This window comes from Salmo salar, chromosome 28 (assembly GCF_965601325.2).
Source record: "Salmo salar chromosome 28, fSalSal1, whole genome shotgun sequence".
NCBI classification, from domain to species: domain Eukaryota; kingdom Metazoa; phylum Chordata; class Actinopteri; order Salmoniformes; family Salmonidae; genus Salmo; species Salmo salar.
In genome coordinates this window covers 25,972,569-25,995,509 of record NC_138318.1, presented here as the reverse complement: position 1 = coordinate 25,995,509, position 22,941 = coordinate 25,972,569, and the positions used below count along the sequence as shown (strand labels likewise).

At 40.9% G+C, this 22,941-nt stretch overlaps 1 protein-coding gene across 22 annotated transcripts in view; it reads left to right on the top strand.

Annotated features, from left to right (window-relative positions):
• The window catches only part of LOC106589744 (neurexin-1a), a 517,413-nt gene extending 495,130 nt beyond the window's left edge, over positions 1-22,283 (top strand). For all 22 annotated transcript variants that reach the window (XM_045709960.2, XM_014180042.3, XM_014180038.3 and 19 more), the window contains one exon: positions 19,892-22,283. In XM_045709960.2, coding sequence (XP_045565916.1) covers positions 19,892-20,199 — 308 coding nt within the window. In that variant the 3' untranslated portion in view covers positions 20,200-22,283. The remainder of the gene's footprint in view (positions 1-19,891) is intronic.
• The last annotated feature ends 658 nt before the right edge of the window (positions 22,284-22,941 follow it).

The window sequence follows — 22,941 nt, the reverse complement described above, 5'->3', positions numbered from 1 at the left end:
AGATAAATTGCCCAAAAGACCAAATGCTTACTCATACCAGATTCAAACCATTGGACTCATGTTGTGCTCTGTTCAACAACAACAAAAATCTGGGGATTTACACTAGGCACTTATCAGGCTTCCTCTAATCATTGTGAGTTTATGAGCATATAATGAAGAAAGAAGACTAGAATCTGATACAGGATGAATATTATATATATTAATCATTAATATGAATACCTTATTGCTGTCACGTCCTGACCAGTAAAGGGGTCATTTGTAATTGTAGTATGGTCAGGGTGTGGCAGGGGGTGTTTGTTTTGTGTGTTTTGGTTTTTTTTGGTTCTAGGGGATTTTGGTTCTAGTTTTCTATTTCTATGTTTCTTTTTCTATGTGTGGCCAGGTATGGCTTCCAATCAGAGGCAGGTGTCTTTCGTTGTCTCTGACTGGAAGCCATACTTAGGCAGCCTGTTTTTCCTGTGTTTTTGTGGGTGGTTATTTTCTGTATAGCCTGTGTGCCTTATGGAACTGTTTCGTCGTCTGTTTATTTTGTTTTGAGTGTTCTTTCAAATAAAGAAGAAAGATGAGCACTGTACCCGCTGCATTTTGGTCACCGTTCATCGACGCCTGTGACAATTGCCCCCTGTTTTCCTCTTATTGTTACAGTCTATTCGTTTTTCTCAAAAGAAAACCAGGACTGAGGATCAGATACAGTTCACAGCAGGAAGAAAGAATAGAAATCACTAGTTTTCTGTGTGCACCTTTTAATTTTCATGACGACATTAGCACACATTTATTAACATATTAACCTACTTGGCATACATTTCATCATGCCATTCATCACTTTATCCATATCCCCCCACCCATTCGTCCATCCAGGACTTCTTCTTGCTAAAGCAGCCACTTGGGTTGTGTCCAAATTGACACACTATGGCTCTGGTCAAAAGTAGTGCACTATATAGGAAATATAGTACCAATTCGGATGCACCCTGAGTTTAGCTGCGGTCATGCAGAGACAGAAAGCTTCCATATGCCCTACTCTCATTTCCTGTCCCTCTCTCCCTTGGACCCAGACACGCTCACACTGAGCATTCTGGGTAAAAGGGCTCCAGATCTCCGCTGCACCATTTACTTGGAAGGTCAAGCACGGTTTATTAATCATCACAGCATTGGTTGAACTCATTTCATGCTCGCTCGGTCAGTTCTGTGTTCAATTCACAGTCCTGTGAGCATTATCAGATAGCCAGAGTCACTCTGGGCTCGCACATGCATGCCTGAAATCAGACACACTCAGGTCCACACTGAGGGTCATGGACATAGAATTACATAGGCCAAGGCCAGCTTGCCGTACTGAAAGTAAAGGGAGGGATGGAGGTAATCGATGGATGAATATAGGGGTGAATGGCGTCACCTCTTCTTCTCAAGGACAAATGGCTAATTAAAGAAGTGACGGAAGATTGAGTTAAGTTAATATCTAAGGACAGACTTAATACCTGACTTAAGTGTGAGGAAAAGATGGAGGGATGGATGGGTAAATAAAGGAAGCATGCGAAGAATGGATGATGTCATTCAGGACATTCAGCTAATTAAGGACAAATGTAAAACCATTCTTAAGTTAATATGTTAGGAAAGTAGCAGCTCAAGCAGTGGCTGAGTTGATGGAGGGATGGGGTCACTTCTTCTTAAAGGTAACTCTCCAGTGTTTCCAGATTTCTATTAGATATGACCTATAATTAACCTATAATTAATTACATATGAGTGAAATTGTTTTCCTTCCAAAAAATGGTAATGAAGTAAATTAAAAAGCAGATTTTCTGTGTTGGAATAGTGTGGGTGTATACCGGTCATTAAAAATATGCATGCGAGTAGACCACTGATTGGACTGCTCATCCTCCTCAGGAGGCCAACAACATTATTTTGGTATAAATTAACAGAACATGAAGTGAGATTTTCACTGGACAGTTGCGTACTTTAAGGACAATTGTAACACCTGTTTGTTACTTAACACAGCTTACAAATGCAGTAGGATGATACAAATGATCTGTCTGTTCGTGAAGGAAGAGATAGAGAGATGAATGGATGGCATTACTTCTTCTTCTCTCATTTGAAGAGGAGAGATTATAAGTAATACCATTTTGTGTTGGGCCTTCTGGAAGGAAGCTATACTCCAGCAGTAGGTTGCTACAGTGACCTTTCTACCAGGGCTGATCCTCTGCTGTGGTGTGACAAGTATGAGTTTGACAGCTGGTGATTGTGGTGAGGAAATGTTGGCGCTACTGTACAACTAATCTGTGTGGATTACAGTGATGTGTCAGTAAGCTAGCCAACCTCATTTTAGCTAAAGACATACAGATATTGTAGTCATTTCGTTGTAGGAATATGGGAAAGAAATATGAACCTTTTGACTAATACAAAAAATAACAACTTTTTCAAATAGGGGGACTAGATACATAAAGTGCTTTCATATCGAAACAATAAAACAGAAATATATTAAAATACCCTCAAATAAAAGGTGAACTTCTGTACTGTCCCCTCATGAAACATTTGATCTCAAAACCAAAATGCTGGCATATAGAGCCAACTTTTACAAATAAATACAGAGGGGAGTGTAATTCATCCTAGCTAGGTAGGTTTACAACCATAGTCCTGGGTGGGATACTACATTACCATCTATCTATCATGTTACATGGATGGTTATTGCTGACTAAACTGTCCTGGATGTAGTACTGAATTGTAGTGAACATCCTTAAAGGGCAGGTAGCATAAACGTAACCACATGTAACATGAGGATTTGCATTAGTATACACATCAAAGTCCCAATGCGAAGTTACATCTCACTTTTCTATTTTTGCCAGTTATTACATAAAACCCATCAGAATTCCGAAGAATGGCAAAGTCATGTCGGAAAATGTTTTCCTAGGGTGTGGGAGAGTCAGTGAAATGCAATAGCTATATAGCACAAAAAATACCAAATACATAGATTCCAGATGTCAGGCAGCTAGTGTGCTAGCACTAAGCCAAGGCAGAAAAAGTCACAGAACTCAAATCTCCCTACAGCCTACTTCTTAGATACTTCTCAGAGAACATGCCATAAAGTTGACAAAACAAAAAGTAGAACAGACGAGGTACTACACAATTAGCAGGTATGATTTTGTCTTTTGTTTTGAGGCCACGGCAAGAAGGCACCAGAGCCTGTCGTGCTAACGGGTTCCCACTAGATAACACAGCCACAAAGTCTGTGAAGAGCATGAGGATGCTAACGTTAGCCAGCTTGAGCTAGCTACCGAGCTAGCATACGAACTAGGTATCACAGAGTAGATTCTCCATTTGATGTCGAGAAATAGTGCATTGTGGGCAGTTTAGAAGACATCTGGAAATAAATGGGTAAATATGTAATAATCCCAAAACATAACCAGTTTTGTAGTTGTAGGTAACCAGATCGTGACTATGACTATGTTACTAAGTCTTTGACCACACTAGTGGCAATTTTAGCATGTAAATCTTCTTGGGTCAAACAAAATAATTGTTTTAGATGCATGCCAGCAAAAGACTAAACAATACATTAATTGCACTATAATGGTGACAGTGCCCACAAACTGTTAGGGCCTACATAAAGCTGTCCCAACAGCAGAGCTTTCTTTGCAGCACCATAGTGTGAATCCTTACCACTGCTACACCTGGCTATCAGCAGAGCCTTGTCTGGCAACGAAACAGTTCATTCAGCCTCATATACTGCCTTTTAAAAAAACATAGCTCATATGGCTTTCTTAAACAAATGCGGTTTCTACTGACAATTGAGATGTACAAACTACGGCATAAGGGGACAACGAGCGGATAAGAGGCAATCCGTAATTTAGTTTAAGACATTAATGAGCGAGCTAAATATAACTATTTGTTCAGCACTTATGAAATGTATAGCGACAGAATTTAGAACATGGGCCATTCTTACAGTATTCTCCCTGCACACCAAGTCAGAGACCTAGGATAAATAAAGGGGGCATATACGCAGACAATGAAAGCTCTTACAATATTCAATACATTTCTCTAAAACAGGCTATAGGCTACATGTACACCACCAGGTCAGATCAGTAGGCTAAATGATGAGGGGGAAAGGGACCAAATTATTAGGGTGAAGCACATGGGCAAATTACAGCTTACTACACACTTAGTATTACTTTCTTAGCTACAGTATACATATCTCCCTGGCATATTACATAATTTTAGCAGCAGCATACAAAACTGTACATTTTGGACTCACCTTGTTATGCTGTGCTCACTTGAACAGGAAGGTGGCGCGGCAGTCCTTGTGGGCAAATTTTGTCATCAAACTTTGTCATAAAAGTCTGGTATTCTCTGGGTTTATGGTGCGTTCAAGACAACTAGGAACTCTAAAAGAAATAAGGTTGAATCATGACATCAGTGATCTTCAGGTCAAAGCTCTAGAAAGAGGCCAGAGTTCCGAGCTGGAGCCCGTTTTTTTTCGAGTTCCCAGTTGTCTTGAACTCACTGAAGTCTGAGATTTCCCAGCTCCGAGTTTCCAGTTGTTTTGAACGCGGCAGAAGTCATGCTGGATTGACAGCATGGCCAATGCCCATGGTGTTGAATGTTTATCCTTTTAAGCTTGGAAAAGATACCCTTAAACCCAGACTTGGATCACACACCCACTCCACTGAATAGCAGGCTAGTGATTTCTTTGCAAATGCTTGCAGTTAGCCTTCCAATCCACTCAATGTTGAATTTGTGGTTTATGTCCAATGGACGATGAGCACCCATACGTTTTATCTATAATTTCTCTTTATATGACAAGGATTGAAAAGGATTTGCCAGTAGATTGTTGACGTGATTCATGATGATGACTGCTTGTCTAGCTTGCTAGCTAAGATTTTGAAAGTATGCTGACATGATCAGTCCAATCAAATCTAAGGTAGATGTGATTTGATTTTATCATTTTATCTGTTGCCAATGACCTTGAGCCTTCTTGGATGGACACTTCTAATGAAACTAACTCTATGGTAGCACCCAAGGGGCTTGAATTTTTGAGCTCTCCCCGTAGATTTTGCGGTGACGTACACTACCGTTCAAAAGTTTGGGGTCACTTAGAAATGTCCTTGTTTTTGAAAGAAAAGCACATTTCTTGTCCATTAAAACAACATCAAATTGAACAGAAATACAGTGTAGACATTGTTAATGTTGTAAATGACTATTGTAGCTGGAAATGGCTGATTTTTAATGGAATATCTACATAGGTGCACAGAGGCCCATTATCAGCAACCATCACTCCTGTGTTCCAATGGCATGTTGTGTTAGCTAATCCAGGTTTATCATTTTTAAAGGCTAATTGATCATTAGAAAACCCTTTTGCAATTATGTTAGCACAGCTGAAAACTGTTGGTCTGATTAAAGAATAAATAAAACTGGCCTTCTTTAAACTTGTTGAGTATCTGGAGCATCAGCATTTGTGGGTTCAATTCAGGCTCAAAATGACTAGAAACAAATCACTTTTTTCTGAAACTTGTCAGTCTATTCTTGTTCTGAGAAATGAAGGCTATTCCATGTGAGAAATTGCCAAGAAATGGAAGATCTCATACAACGCTGTGTACTACTCCCTTCACAGAACAGCGCAAACAGGCTCTAACCAGAATAGAAAGAGGAGTGGGAGGCCCCGGTGCACAACTGAGCAAGAGGACAAGTACATTAGAGTGTCTAGTTTGAGAAACAGACCCCTCACAAGTCCTCAACTAGCAGCTTCATTAAATAATACCTGCAAAACACCAGTCTCAAAGTCAACAGTGAAGAGGCGACTCCGGGATGCTGGCCTTCACAGTGTCTGTGTTCTTTTGCCCGTCTTTGCCCGTCAAAATTATATATTTTTTTAGCTAAACAGGTGGGGCTCAAAACAGGTGGGGCAGAATAACGGGTCGCCACTGGACCACACTGTGTTGTTACTTTCTTGAGTAAAAACTCTTGCTTCCTACCCTTTAACTGTAGTACTGTATAGTACTAGTACTATTAGTACAACACGCTCCTGTACTGTATCGTACTATATTTTTCCATCCCAAGGATGTCAAATCCCAATATACTGTATGTTTTGTAATATAACTGTATCTCTTAGGTTAACATACATGCATATTTCTTGTCAAACCAGTGTACAGTAAAGCGAGAATTGTATAGACCTACAGTAAATCCATCCAGGTGTAGATGATAAACGACAGGGTAAATGACAGTGCATAACCAGAGCACATCTCTCCATGCCATCAATCCCACTAAAGGAAGGTCAGTCGGCCCTGTAGACGTTCATTATAGTCTAAGTAGTCCTGTTTGCTCCGTTACTTCACAACAAGGAGAACATGAACAGGCCTCACCCTCACCTGAAGCAACCCTTTCCCCTTTCCGCCTCACCGGTCCTCGCTCTCTATGTTCCTTCCTCAGCACTCACATCCCTCCTTCCTTAACTCCCTTTCCCCATCCATGTTTTCCCTTTCATCCACATCCCTTCTCCCATTCCCTACTCTCCATTTCTCCCCCTCACTTACCTCCCCCCTCTCCAATCCCATTCCCTGTTCCCCATCCCTTACCCTGTCCCCCCCAACCCCACGCTCTCACTCCCATTGCAAATTGTCAAACAAATGAACCCCTTCGCCAGGGACAAATGAGGAGAAATAGTCTTTAAAGAGGACCATTTATTTAAATCCCAACTGACAGGGTGGAATCTGTGATCCCATTTCGCTCCTCCTTGAGAGAAGTAGAGGATGAAGGGGGTTTGCATCGAGCATTTCAAAGCTATTTAAATGAGTAGTCCCAGTGCAACACCGCTAATGTTACAGAGAGAGAGAGAGAGCGATAGAGAGAAAGAGACAGAGAGATGGGGGTGCAGAGAGAGTGAGAGAGACGGTGGCAGAGAGAGAGAGAGAGCAGAGAGAGAGATGGGGCAGAGAGAGAGAAAGATGGAGAGAGAGATTACGCAGAGGGAAAGCTGAGACAGAGAGAGAGAGAGAGAGAGAGAGAGAGAGAGAGAGTCTATATTATTTAAAAACTTTTGTGAGTGTTTACTTGCTTTGGCAATGTAAACATGTTTCCCATGCCAATAAAGCCCTTTGAATTGTATTTAATTTAAATTGAGAGAGAGAGCGAAGAGAGAGAGTGTGTGTGTGTGTGTGTGAGAGCGAGAGAGCGAGAGAGCGAGAGAGAAAGACAAAATGCAGAAAGAGGGAGAAAGAGAGAGAGAAAGATGGAAAGAGAGATTGCTGAGAGAGAGAGATGGGGTCTCCTTAGGTTGACATCTATAGAGGAAGAAAGAGACCCAGCTAGAATTAAACCGAGAGAAGAGAATCCTCCAATAACGTCTTTAATTCAAAGTAGAGACATATCACCATAGCTGTCGCTTCGAGGACATACAGTATACCATCAGAGCTACTAGACCACCTTTTCAATACCTAATTTTGCCTCATTTCATTCCAACTACCTCTCTCAGTGCCTTTCATACTCCGACACTGCCGCAATTTAGTGCCATGCCATTACGTTCTGCTCAATCATATGTATATATCATGGTGAATAAGAGTCATATGATATCTGCTTGTCTCATTTTCTGTCTCTTTTTTCCCGATATATTGGTATATCTCCTATCTCTCTCGCTGAAACCCCAACCCAGCCACCCATCAAGGCTCCGACAGCCTTGCTGAGGGGAAATGACTTGTGACTAAATGACTGAAACATTACACGTTGTCGGAGGGTTATAAAACATGAATAAAACAGCAGGGGTTTTTATTATGGCCAGGAAATGGTCAAAAGTAGTGCACTATTTAGGGAATAGTGTGCCATTTGGGAGGCACTCTAAGAGTTTCAACCAGAGATGAAATGAAGAGAGGGAGAAAGGTTATTCTGGTAGCTTTTACATCAGTTCACTCCCTTAAAAGTTTCCCCCTTCAGTTCACAGTATCTTTCTCCCCATCACGATATCTTTCTCACTCTCGCTCTCACTCACTCTCTCTCCCCTTTCTCCCCTCTCTCTCTCTATTACTCACTCTTTCTAGCTATCTATCTAGCTTCACCTTCCACACCCCTCCCATCTCTCTCTCTCTCTCACCCACCCACCTCTCCCTGTCTCTCTCTTTCCCCTGCTGTACCATCATGAAGCTAGGCTCACCACTTTAAGGTTGTTTTTTGTCCATCTAATTTTACCCATGGGTACGCTTGAGTAGAGTTTATAAGAGCGGCCATAATTTTAAACACTTGTTTCAGGCGTCATTTCTCCCTGGGTTTATAATTTCCTTCGCTTTGCCTTGGTGATGGACTGTTAAAGAAGATACAGGCAGATGCGGAGAGGAGAGTTAAGCATTCTGGGATGGGAGTGATATGGGATGGCACTACCTCGACATACGATTAATTAGTTGAGGTTCCACACTCAAAAAAGGGCTTTTCAAAGTTCCTTTATGCTATTTTATTCATTAAGGACTTAATGAATAAACATTAATGAATTAATGAAAGATTCATCGTAGGTTATTAAACCTGCAGACAAGGGGGGTGCTGTAGTTGTTTTAGACTATGAAAAATATAAAGAAGAAATTCAGAGACAACTCAGTAATGAACGTTTCTATAGAAAACTAAGTGTTGATCCCACACAGGTGTTCCAAAGGGATATATGCTCTAGTTTGGAGCAAGCCCTATTAAACCACCTTATCTCAAAACCTGAATATGAATATCTTTGCTGCAAATGTGCCATACGTCCATGCCTCTACATTTTACCGAAATTACACAAACCTAAAACACAACAAGGCAATTATCCAGGCAGACCAGTGGTTGCAGGAATAGGCTCAATGCTAGAGCCATTGTCGAACTTTGTAGACGCTTTTATTAAAACTCATGTGCAAGCATTGCCATCATATGTAAAAGACTCTATAGACTTCATAAACAAGATCTCACCAATAACGGGTTTGAAAGAAGACTGTATTCTGGTCACATTAGATGTCGAGAGTCTATATACCAGCATTCCCCATGCGGGGGGGCTGGCAGCACTAGCTCACTATTTGGGAGACAGAGATACTAATGAATATCCACCAACAAACTTTATTTTAGAGCTGGCAGAATATGTTTTAAAGTATAACTATTTTAGGTTTGATGATGAATACTACCTCCAAACGAATGGAACGTCGATGGGCTCCACATTCGCTCCGAGCTATGCTAACCTTTATGTGGGTCTATTTGAAGAACGTTTAGTCATTAACAAAAACGAAAATCCATTTTTGAATAAAATCCTGAAGTGGTATCGATATATTGACGACATTTTTTGCATATGGGAAGGAACTGAACAAGAGCTGTCAGATTTTATGGCACTACTCAATGACATGGATCCCAATCTCAAATTTACTATTGAAAGTGACACTCAACGCGTTCATTACCTCGATATGTGGATTGAGAAATCAAATGGAACCCTGTTTACAACTCTGTATCGAAAAGAAACAGACAGAAATACTCTATTACAGGGGGACAGCTTCCACCCTGAGCCATTAAAAAAGGACTTCCTAGAAGCCAGTTTTTCAGACTGCGCCGTATATGCTATTCCAATGATGATTATCTAGAAAAAGCAGCGGAGATGCGCACTAGGTTTCTAAGAAGAGGCTATTCGCCACAATGTGTGGATGAAGCTCTTCATTTGGCATTGGGAAAAACACGAGATTAATTGTTACAAAAAAGACCAGCTAAAGCAAAAGAACACTCCGTTATGTTCACAACCACATATACTTTGAATTCGCGAAAAGTGGGAGGTGTGGTTAAGAAACATTGGCATATTTTATCATCGGACCCAGCTTTGCCGGCTGAATTCAAGAATCCACCACTCATTGTGTATAGGAGAGGTCGCAATTTGCGCGATAAATTGGTTCATGCCAACTGCCAGCCACGAAAGAAAATCAGCCAGGCTCTTTTACGCCCGCTACCAAATGGTAGCTATAAATGTAGAGGATGCGCACAGTGCAACAATATGATGAAGTGTGAATATTTCTGCCACCCACACACAGGAAAACGGTTTCAAATTAACGATATCATCACGTGCACCACCACCCATGTTATTTACATTATTAAATGTCCATGTGGGCTCTGCTATGTCGGTAAAACCTCCCGCTCTCTCAAACAGAGAATTAGTGAACATAAAAGTTCAATCAGGAGAAACGACAGGGATTATCCAGTCGCAGTACATTTTAATGACCAAAAGCATGACATTTCTACCTTTAGATTTTGTGGTATAGAGAAAGTCAAGATATCAGACAGGGGAGGTGATATTAATAATACTCTGAGCAAAAGAGAATGTTTTTGGATTTTCACCCTCCAGACATTATTTCCTAAAGGACTTAATGATGAAATGCCTATGTATGTTATGTTGTGAATTTAAAATATGTTCCTATTTAAGATTACTTTGTTTTTTCGTATGATGTACCCAATGATTAATGAAAACTTGCTATGTCCTCGTTGTGATTTTATGGACGTGTTCGGTACGTCTTGTCTATACACTTTTGTAATATTTGTGAAATGCATATTGTTATGTTTGGTAGCACTTATTTATTTTTCCTTTGCCTCCAACCCCTTTCCATACGTGGAACGGATGTGGGTGGGGCTAGGTCTACATAGAGGTGCTGTTTTCTGAAAATTCACAAAAGCTCTGACGAAGGCCGTTAGGCCGATACGTAAGCTTATTAAATATCAGTGATACTATCAAGAACAGTGTGCGGTTTCCTTTTTTCATTCATTAAGGACAAAAAAAATACCAACATTTTGTCTGTTAAACAATCGTCAGTGTACGTGACTACCTCCCCATAACAACTATCTTTCTGTCTCCACCCCAACTAAAGGAAGGAAAGGGAGGGGGTCCAGACATACACCAACCCTCCTCCTGAATAGCAACCCTCTAGCTGGATTTTGCTTCAACCTAATCCTAATCTTATACATCTGATTCTACTAATTAGCTGCTCACCATGACCTTGATTAGCTGAGTCAGGTGTGTTACAACAGGGAGATACAGTTGAAATCGGAAGTTTACATACACCTTAGCCAAATACATTTGAAATGAATTTTTCAACATTCCTGACGTTTAATCCTAGTAAAAAATCCCTGTTTTAGGTCAGTTAGGATCACTACTTTATTTTAAGAATGTGAAATGTCAGAATAATAGTAGAGAGAATGATTTATTTCAGCTTTTGTTTCTTTCATCACATTCCCAGTGGGTCAGAAGTTTACATACACTCAATTAGTATTTGGTAGCATTGCCGTTAAATTGTTGAACTTCGGTTGGGTGAATTTTGTCCCATTCCTCCTGACAGAGCTGGTGTAACTGAGTCAGGTTTGTCGGCCTCCTTGCTCGTACACACTTTTTCAGTTCTGCCCACAAATGTTCCATAGGATTGAGGTCAGGGCTTTGTGATGGCCACTCCAATACCTTGACTTTGTTTTGTTTTAAGCCATTTTGCCACAACTTTGGAAGTATGCTTGGGGTCATTGTCCATTTGGAAGACCCATTTGTGACCAAGCTTTAACTTCCTGACTGATGTCTTGAGATGTTGCTTCAATATATCCACATAATTTTCAATCCTCATGATGCCATCTATTTCATGAAGTACACCAGTCCCTCATGCAGCAAAGCACCTCCACAACATGATGTTGCCACCCCTGTGTTTCACGGTTGGGATGGTGTTCTTCGGCTTGCAAGCGTCCCCTTTTTTCCTCCAAACATGATGATGGACGTTATGGCCAAACAGTTCTATTTTTGTTTCATCAGACCAAAAAAAGTATGATCTTTGTCCCCATGTGCAGTAAACCGTAATCTGGCTTTTTTATGGTGGTTTTGGAGCAGTGGCTTCTTCCTTGCTGAGCAGGCTTTCAGGTTATGTCAATATAGGACTTGTTTTACTGTGGATATAGTTACTTTTGTACCTGTTTCCTTCAGCATCTTCACAAGGTCCTTTGCTGTTGATCTGGGATTGATTTGCACTTTTCGTACCAAAGTAGGTTCATCTCTAGGAGACAGAACGCGTCTCCTGCCTGAGCGGTATGACGGCTACGTGGTCCCATGGTGTTTATACTTGCATACTATTGTTTGTACAGATGAACGTGGTACCTTCAGGCATTTGGAAATTGCTCCCAAGGATGAAACAGACTTGTGGAGGTCTAAATTTTTTTCTGAGGTCTTGGCTGATTTCTTTTGATTTTCCATGATGTCAAGCAAAGAGGCACTGAGTTTGAAGGTAGGCCTTGAAATACATCCACGGGTACACCTCCAATTGGCTCAAATTATGTCAATTAGCCTATCAGAAGCTTCTAAAGCCATTACATATTTTTTCTGGAATTTTCCAAGCTGTTTCAAGGCACAGTCAACTTAGTGTATGTAAACTTCTGACCCACTGGAATTGTGATACAGTGAATTATAAGTGAAATAATCTGTCTGTAAACAGTTGTTGAAAAAATTACTTGTGTCATGCACAAAGTAGATGTCCTAACTGACTTGCCAAAACTATAGTTTGTTAACAAGAAATTTGTGGAGTGGTTGAAAAACGAGTTTTAATGACTCCAACATACGTAAGTGTATGTAAACTTCCGACTTCAACTGTAAAACCAGGTAGAAATCCCTGCTCTATTATAAAACAGCAGAGAGATAGACCTACGTACCAAACAAACCCATAAAATGGTGGACCTACAGTATATTTACTGCATGAGTAAGGCTAACCGATAACTGATGGGTTGTTCCATGGGTCAGGTGTTTGATTGTGTTGGACTACACTCTAATAATCCTTAATGTACATTAAGGGTTGGTTTTAGGTTATATTAAATGCGTATTGTACATCTACTGCATTTGTGACGCTAACCAGTGACTCATGGGATTCAGAGGTTGTTCCATGGGTTGTGTTTCATAGACACCATTGGTGCTGGACTACAGACTAATAATCCTTAATGTACTGTACATTTAGGGTTGGTATTAGGTTACAGTATATAGATTGGCCACTGTATATCTACTGGTAATGACACTAACTGATGATTCATGGGTCGTGTGTATAGTTTGATAGACCTCATTGGGCGCTGGACTATTAGTCTGATAATCCTTAATGAAGGTTAATCTGTCTGGACAAAGACACATCAGTGTCAGCACAATACAGACAAGAGCGCTGTTACAACGCTAAGTAGTGAATCTCACTGTTCTCTGAACTCTATACTCCCTTCCCATCCCAGTGTGTTATGTAGTGAATCTCATTGTTCTCTGAACTCTATACTCCCTTCCCATCCCATCCCAGTGTGTTATGTAGTGAATCTCATTGTTCTCTGAACTCTATACTCCCTGCCCATCCCAGTTTGCTAAGTAGTGAATCTCACTGTACGGTACTCTATACTCCCCCCCAGACCAGTCCACTCATTGAATCAAATCAAATCAAATCAAATTTATTTTTATATAGCCCTTCGTACATCAGCTGATATTCTCAAAGTGCTGTACAGAAACCCAGCCTAAAACCCCAAACAGCAAGCAAAGCATGTGAAAGAAGCACGGTGGCTAGGAAAAACTCCCTAGGAAAAACTCCCTAGAAAGGCCAAAAACCTAGGAAGAAACCTAGAGAGGAACCAGGCTATGAGGGGTGGCCAGTCCTCTTCTGGCTGTGCAGGGTGGATATTATAACAGAACATGGTCAAAATGTTAAAATGTTAAAATGTTCATAAATGACCAGCATGGTCAAATAATAATAATCATAGTAGTTGTCGAGGGTGCAACAAGCACGTCCGGTGAACAGGTCAGGGTTCCATAGCCGCAGGCAGAACAGTTGAAACTGGAGCAGCAGCACGGCCAGGTGGACTGGGGACAGCAAGGAGTCATCATACCAGGTAGTCCTGAGGCATGGTCCTAGGGCTCAGGTCCTCCGAGAGAAAGACAGAAAGAGAGAAAGAGAGAATTAGAGAGAGCATATTTAAATACACACAGGACACCGGATAAGACAAGAGAAATACTCCAGATGTAACAGACTGACCCTAGCCCCCCGACACATAAACTACTGCAGCATAAATACTGGAGGCTGAGACAGGAGGGATCAGAAGACACTGTGGCCCCATCCGATGATACCCCCGGACAGGGCCAAACAGGCAGGATATAACCCCACCCACTTTGCCAAAGCACAGCCCCCACACCACTAGAGGGATGTCTCCAACCACCAACTTACCGTCCTAAGACAAGGCCGAGTATAGCCCACAACGATCTCCGCCATGGCACAACCCAAGGGGGGGGGGGGGGGGGGGGGCGCCAACCCAGACAGGAAGACCACGTCAGTGACTCAACCCACTCAAGTGACGCACCCCTCCCATGGACGGCATGGAAGAACACCAGTAGGCCAGTGACTCAGCCTCTGTAAAAGGGTTAGAGGCAGAGAATCCCAGTGGAAAGAGGGGAACCAGGCAGAGACAGCAAGGGCGGTTCGTTGCTCCAGCCTTTCCGTTCACCTTCACACTCCTGGGCCAGACTATACTTAATCATAGGACCTACTGAAGAGATAAGTCTTAATTCGCTGTAATAACAACAAATGGACTACAGTTTTAATCCCGTGCTCGGACAGGAAAAAATTGGGCGGGAATTGCGCTGGCAACCAGAGGGTTGCTGGTATCAAAACCTAAATGCCATTGCCTGCCATTGTGCCCCTTGAGCAAGGCACTTAACGACACACAACAACAGCTCCCGGTGCGCCAAATGTGGCAGCCCCCTGCACCTCTCCCAAACAACAAAAAAGTGTATGTGCTTGTGTATGTGTGTGTGTCTTTCTGAGCAGTTGGGTTAAAAACGGAAGTCAAATTTCGTTTGGACCTTGTGTGCAATTGACCAATAAAGTAATCTTCATCTTATCTATAAATCGTTTTAGCTCATGTCCTTTTCTTTCACCCTCTGTTCATTAAACTTGTTGGAATATCAGATGAAACTGACACACAAAAAAAGAAGAGGGGAAAAAATATATCAAAGTATAAAATCCTTAATCCTTGTCATACCATAGTGAGATAGCTACATGGTTCATCTGATGTTCATGTCTTTGTTGTTGCGGAGCAACACTGGTCCATTATTTCCTTCTTCTATATCTTCTCTACATCTTCAAAATTGGTCCCTATTAGCATGCATTATGTGCTAATTGTACTGTACAACAGATGCTTGGGGTGAAGAAGGACAGGAGAAGAGCTTATGTTTCATGAGATTAGTATAGAGAGTAGAAGAACAAACTGATAGATTCAAGACACGCAGCAGGCAAAAGTAATGCATTTCTATTATCTCGATAAATCTCTCTATGATCCCTAGTGGTACATTGAGATATGTTTCCATTATATCAGTGATGTGTTGTTGTTGCCCACTGGTTCTATATAATATTTGCAACACATCAATGATGGGTGGGGGGGTGGGGGGGTATCAGAAGGGAGAGGGAGACTGAGTGTGTGGTATTCTCTCCCATTGACTCCCATTGGCATGTAGCCTAGCAGTTAGAACATTGGGCCAGTAACCGAAAGCTGAGCCGACTAGGTAAACAATATCTGCCCTTGAGCAAGGCATTTAACCCTAGGTTCTCTCGGGTCACCTTCCATAATGTCTGATCCCATGCCGTGACCCCACTCGCCGAGGGTGTCTCAGGCAACTAGCTCTCACAGTCTCACGTCAGAAACAGACATTCATCCATGTTTTTCAAACAAATTATTTCAAAATGTTTACATTTAGGCATTAACTCCATATTTTTAAGGTTAGGCTTAAGGTTTGGGATAGGCTTAAAACAAAATCTAAAAAACAACTTTCTATCGCTGGATTTGAACTTGGAGAGGCAGAGGCAGATTAATCAATAATTTCTGTTGATGCTGAAAAAAGACTTTTGATTGTGTTGAATGGCCTTTTCTATTCAAAACATTGGAAACTTTAAACTTTCCAGCTGAAACAATACATTTTATAAAACATATTGTGTGAACGTCCTAAAGAAAAATATACACAAATAATACAATATCTGATTAAATTGCTTTAGAAAGGGGCTATAGACTTGGATGTCCCCACGACCCCCTGGCAATTGTAACTGCTTGCAGAAAGAATTAGACAGGACCCAAAAATAACAGGTATCAGTATTGGTAAACATGAATATAAACTAAAGTTATTTGCAGATGATCTCCTGACCAATTTTGAATACTGAAAAATCTTAGGTTATAAAATTAACATGGGAAAAAAGTAAATAATGGCAATATAAGAAAAAAACCTCACAATCTACAGCAATCCTTTATGTGGACCACAAAAAAATATGAAATACTTAGGATGCTTAATAAGTGAAAACAAACAACAAATATATAAAGATAACTTTATTCCATTACTCAAAAAGCAGATATAATTACATGGAATAATCTTATCCTAAATCTTACAGTTAGAATTAACCTCTTTAGAATGGCATGGCTACCAAAGTTTTTATATTTATTTTCGGTAATACCAATTAAAACTAAATGCATAGAAACCGTAAATGATTTGGTAATAGGAAATATATGTATTTCCTAGACAGCTTTAAAAAGCAATTTTAGGTTGACCAATATTTTCAAATACATTCAACTTAAAAGTTTTATATCACAAAATGTCCATTTGAAATATTTTTTTACTGTATACAAAATCTTGCAGTGAGCCTGTACAACTGACAATCTCGTAGAAACAAATATAAACTATTGGAACCAAGATATAAAAATAACTGATATTGACACAAGATGGAGGGAATGTTGGGACATAACTAACGAAATTACAGTTAAAAAAAATGTATGCTTAATCCAGTATAAATTTATGTATAGAATTTATTATAAAAGAGACAAATTCTACAGCACAACGGCAGAGTCATGGCTGAAGTGTAAAACTACTAATTACTCAATAATTCATGCCTTCTGGGAATGTTTCAAAATTAAAAAAGTTATGGGCGGAGTTGGAAAGATGGATGTCAGAGGTACTGCAATGTAAATGTACTTTTAATTTGTCTGTCTTTATATTTGAAGACATTATATATGAGGGTGCAGTGAGATACCCAATGGGTTGGACAATACTCTTCTCATCGATTATCTTTAAAAAACGTATACTCAGAAACTGTAAATCAGCCAATCCTCCGTAGTTCACGCAATAGAAAGGTCAAATTCTTTATTATCAAAAAATCTAAAGAGAGTGGGCAATGGAGAGAAACAAAATGGTGCAGTTTGAGGCCATGTGGCAGAAAGTAATAAGGGATATACTGTAGGGGTGGGGGCTAGTTGGTCTGACCAGGTGTGATGTAGTGATGTTTGTATGATGTAGCCGTTTGTATGTATATGTAAGTAATAACTAAAGGAATCAGGTAACAGCACTCACTGTTGCCCCTAATTTCCACATCATCTCCCGGTGTCCTCAGACATGGATTGACGTCGAATACTGACTTGTATCATGGGTGACCTGGCTGCTCTCAGGGGGAGTGGGATAGACAAAAAACCCATTTACATTTCACCATACACTGTACAGGTTACACACTTGTACATGTGTGAAACAGGACAAATATAAGCTCCCCTTATTTGACCTTTTTGAATGATTTAAAGTGAAAGTACAAGTTGTGCACGCTTGATCTTCACTCTGAATCAGGACAAGTGAGGACAACAGGGTTGTCACAACCCAGTTGTATGAACCACTCCTGGAGTGTCCGACATATCCCTCCTGTGTTCTCCCTTACCTATGTCACCGCCACCCTCACTGCGGGCGACGGTTGACAAGACGGCGGGCGAGGTCAGGGAGAGGTTAGTTGACTGGCTGCATATGAACACAGCTCCATACGAACAAGTAACTCTCTCTGTTTCTCTTTCTATCTCCCTCTCTCTACCTCTATCGCTCTCCCTTTCTCTTTCTACCTCTCTCACCCTCTCCTCTCTCTCTTCTTTCTCTCTCCCTCTCTCTACTGCTCTTCCTCCCTCCTCTTCCCCCACCTCCTCCCCTTCACACCACCAGCCACCACATTATCTCCACTGTCGAATCTTTGACCCTGAACCGAAGAATAGATCGAAAATGTAACACAAGTAGCTAACCCACTGTAAACTCTCCTCTCTCTCCTTTCACAATGTTAGCTGGAGGAGGGGAGTGTCGCCAGCGTGTCAGCCGGTGGCTTGTGCCCACAAGGCCAGCGCCTTCTTCACACCTGTCTACAAGGATAACTTGGCTTGTCACGGGCAAAGCTAATCTGTTGCTAGGCTCAGTCACACTCAATCTCCTAGCTGCGCTTGCTCTCCTCTCGTCTTGTCCTTGAGTGTCTGCTAGCATTGTTAACTGCTCACCTGCACTACTGCACTCTCTTCTCCTGTCCTTGCATTTGTGACTATGACCCAAATGGCAGACTATTTCCTAAATAGTGCCTATGTACATTATATATATTGTTTTTACCTCTATTTAGTCCTTATGGGCCCTGGTCAAAAGTAGTGCACTATATAGGGAATATGATGCCATTTGGGACACATCCTATGTCTGTTGTTAGCATACCTGCTCTTCCGCTCCAGTCCAGGGTTTCTCATGAGCTGTAATCTTGCCATTACGTTGTGCACAGGAACCTGAAGTCAGAACATGAACCACTAAGTTAGGTAAAGGTATAGAGGAATAGAGGAGGAATAGATGAGGTGAGAGTTTAAAAGTACTTAATCTAAGGAGGGCATTAGCACAGGGAGAGAGGGAGAACGAGAAAATGAGAGAGAGAGAGCTCGACATCGAGAAAGAGAAATAAAAATGAGAGAGAGAATGGGAGAGAGTGATATGAAGGGGAACAGTGGAGAGGCCTATCAGAGAAAGCTGATGGAAGATGGATTATAATTTGGACGGCACTCGGAACACAAAGAGGGCTGTCTGATATCTAATCAGCTTCCCATTCAGTCGGTGCAAATGGCTCCCAAAAGTGCAGTGTAGCTCAGTTATTAATCCGCTGTTATCAAACATTTAGAGTTCATTACATAGACCGCATTGGCCATTGCCAATTCATTTCATTCATTGAAAATGAAATATACTGAAATTGATGGGGATCATTATGTTGCTAATTTGTAATTTGCATCATAATGACGAAGCTGGTTCTCTCTGGATGGCCTGTTGTTGGTGACTATGAATCATTGTGGACTGTCAAAATGTTCTCACATCCCTACTCTACCGTATGTGGGTGAGCTCATCCATGTTATGAGTGATTGTTGGTAGGTGCACTGGTTATGAGTTACTCATACAAATAGAATGAAGTGACTCTGTTGGTAGGTGCACTCAGGTCAGGGGATCTGGAATCTGCTAGCACACCTTGAGGCTGTTTTCATAGTGGCTAATGATATTGATCATACTGTATATTGATGTTAATGCACCTGAGAGAAATCCATTCACTTTCTGTTGTCATTGTGTAAAATCAATGAAGGTGAAAATAAACTTTCCATTGTGTTACTTATTTTTGAGTATTTGTCAGAAGTATATAAGCTATGGAATGTGTTCTGTGTGGAATGGTATAGGCTTCCTTGTGTTGGATATGTGCTACTTATAATAACTCCACTTCCTCTCTCTCTCTCTCTCTCTCTCTCTCTCTCTCTCTCTCTCTCTCTCTCTACTCTCACTCTCACTCTCACTCTCTCTCACTCTCTCTCTCACTCTCTCTCTTACTCTCTCTCTTACTCTCTTCATCTGTCTCTCTCTCTCTTACTCTTTCCCTCTCTTTCCATCTCTCTCTCTCTCCCTCTCTCTCTCTCTCTCTCCCCTAACCCCCTCCACTACCTCCTCACTCTCTCTCTCTCCCCTAACCCCCTCCACTTCCTCCTCTCTCTCTCTTTCTCTCCCCTAACCCCATCTACTTCCTTCCTTCCTTCCTTCTCTCTCTCTCTGTCTCTTTCTCTCCCCTAACCCCCTTTCTCTTTCCCTATCTCTCTCTCGTCCTCTCCACAGCTAACCCAACAGGTCCGGCGGTGAAGGGCTACCCTGGTCCATCGGAGGGGGTGTTCCGTGAGTCCAGCAGTACCACGGGGATGGTGGTTGGCATCATAGCGGCAGCCGCCCTCTGTATCCTCATCCTGCTCTACGCCATGTACAAATACCGCAACCGGGACGAGGGATCTTACCATGTAGACGAGAGCCGCAACTACATCAGTAACACATCGCAGTCCAACGGGACGGTGGTGAAGGAGAAACCACCGAATGCCGCCAAGACTTCCTCTAAGAGCAAGAAGAATAAAGACAAGGAGTACTACGTGTGATCCTTACTGTCTCTGGTCTTCACCACTGGCCCCTCGCAAAGATTGGACCAATTATTCAAACTTTTTATGACTCAAAAAGACGAATCCGGAGATCGGAAGACCAATAAAAAGTGTATAATAACGAACAAACAAAATTAAACAAAAACAACAAAAGAACATTTAGTCTTTCATTTTATCTAAGACATGGTGGGTGGTGGTATACTGGAAAGTGAAAAGGAGTAAAAAACGAAACATCTTCCTTTAGATTCTTCTACCCAAGCACACTGGACTATAAGAAATAGCACCAGGGAGATGGCGGTACTGTATTGGACTATACTAATGATAAGAAAGAGGGTCTCAACCTTATGGCAAGCCGTAGAATAATCAGATAATCAACCGAAGTACCTATACATCATGGATCAACAAACAAACTAACCAATTAACATCATCTGTGACTTGTTCTGTTTATTACCAGGATATTGGTTGGCCAATATCTCACTCTCGAAGTTTGAGTTAAATGCGAGAGGAGAGATATACAATTGAGAAATATACAATATTACAACAAGAAACTCCAATGGTTTCATGTTACCATTTACATATCCTGTCTTTGTGTTTGTTGGGATCTTTACGAGAAAATACATAAAACACAAAACGCATTAATAAGGTACATAAAGATAACCCAACTCCAAACATTTCCGACAATGGATGACGAGTGAAAGAAAAGAAAAGAGATCATGGCAAGGCAACAGTAAAGAAGGAAGTGAAAGGATAAAGATGGTACGTTTGTTTGAGGAATCAGCCAAAGTATTTGCACTTTTTATAGTGGCAGTAATGGCCCAAAGCAGACTAATATAAAAAATGGCCGCCCGATCTGTTAACAGTGCAAAGACAAAAGGGCCTACGATTAATCTTGATCTTGAGAGACTTATGTCAAGTTCTATTCAAGATTCATCTTTGCCAGTTAAGAATTCTGGACGACTTGGTTTTCAACATCAGTGTGGAATCTAAGGCAATGTGTTTAACAGAATTCTGGAAGGAGAAGTCAGAACGTTCTGAACGCGATCATTCTGATACCGGAACTCCATGCACGCAAAACGTATCTTATTACAGTTACAGTACATATGTTTATATACAGTACAACCACATCTATATGTGCTTTCTGGACTGTGACAAAGTGGTGTTTTATAGCCTGTTGTATAGATGACCACGCAAACTATATCTGCTCCTCCTCCAACCATTTTTGGAATAAAAAAAAAGAATAAGAAAATGACAAAAACACAAAATTAAATGTTATTAAGTGTTGCTAGATATAGAAGATTTTACGATGACATCGATCCGCAATGCCATTTTTTGGGGGATTATTTAATTATTCATTCCGCCTTTATACATGTGTTCCTGTTGAGTTTTTATACAAATGCCAACCTGATCTAATAGATATATTAACCCAGCCCAGTAGTAACCTGATTTGGTCCTCAAACTCTACAAGGCAATGATAATAGTGTACAGCAGAGGCATGGCATGATGATGACATGCAGGATGAGGTAACGTCTCCAGGGTTTCACTGCCTTTCTCCCCATTCCCGCCCCCTCCCAATTGCTGGGGCAATAACAGTAACAGACTGCCTTCCTCCCAATACCTGCCCGCCAAACTAAACCTAGCTACTTGAGAATGAAGACCTATATTCCGAATGATGATGATGATGATGTATGTGTTTCCAAGTGGTCCTATAATATGATTGTCCAGTGTACGCTTGGGCTGACGGAAACAATCTGAAGAAGAAATAAGACAAAGAAGCAACCATTTCAACCGTTTGTGTGTTTGTACTGTCATTCTAATGTCAATTCTATTCTGCTTTCCTGACGACCAGATGTACTTGGAATGAGTATGAGGAGAACTACTATGACCTATAAATAATCATGATTATGAATTCTTCTTTGTTTGTTTGTTTCTTTTGTTTATTTCTACCTGTGGTATTTTTTTCTACGGTATTTTATGTTCAAATTGTGACTATTTCTTTATTATTGAAATCAAAGTAAAATTTATTATGGAAAAAATAGTTTTGAAAAATTAAATGAATAAATGAAATAAAATATTACCTAAGTGAACTTCAGTTGAGGAAATTCATTAAACTAATGTGTGGGTGCTATGGTAAGATCATTGTGAAGTGAGAAATGTGTATTGTTAATTACTAAATGGTTAATTGGTTTACCTTTCTGTTTATTTTTCTTTTATGTGTATTATAATTCATGTCAATTCTCTTCATTTCCTAGAATTATCTGTACATTTTATCCTAGATATAACTACTTAGCTAAATTATGCACTACTTTATTAATCCATGCATTCAATAACTAGCAAAAACATTTATATGCTGTACACTGAGTGCCAACTACACGTTTAGATCACATTTGTAGTTGACATACTTGTAGTTATTTATGGCCAATAAAACCTATGGGAGCTAAAGCATGCCTGTGTCCCAAATGGCACCCTATTCCCTTTATAGTGGGGAGCCCTATTCCCTATATACAGTAGTGCACTACCATGGGAATAGGGCTCCTCACTATAAATGGAATAGGGCCCCATTTGAGAAGACCAGAACATATCTCTCCTGAATAGAGAACACAAAGGGAATGCACTTCAAGGTTAAGGAGACAACGCCTCTATGCTGGCCTCGCCTCGTTCTGCCCCCTGGGAAGTAAACAGATGTAGCTTGTTATGGAGACAGGAGAAGGGGAATGTCACATGTACCTCTTAGCAGAAGTACAG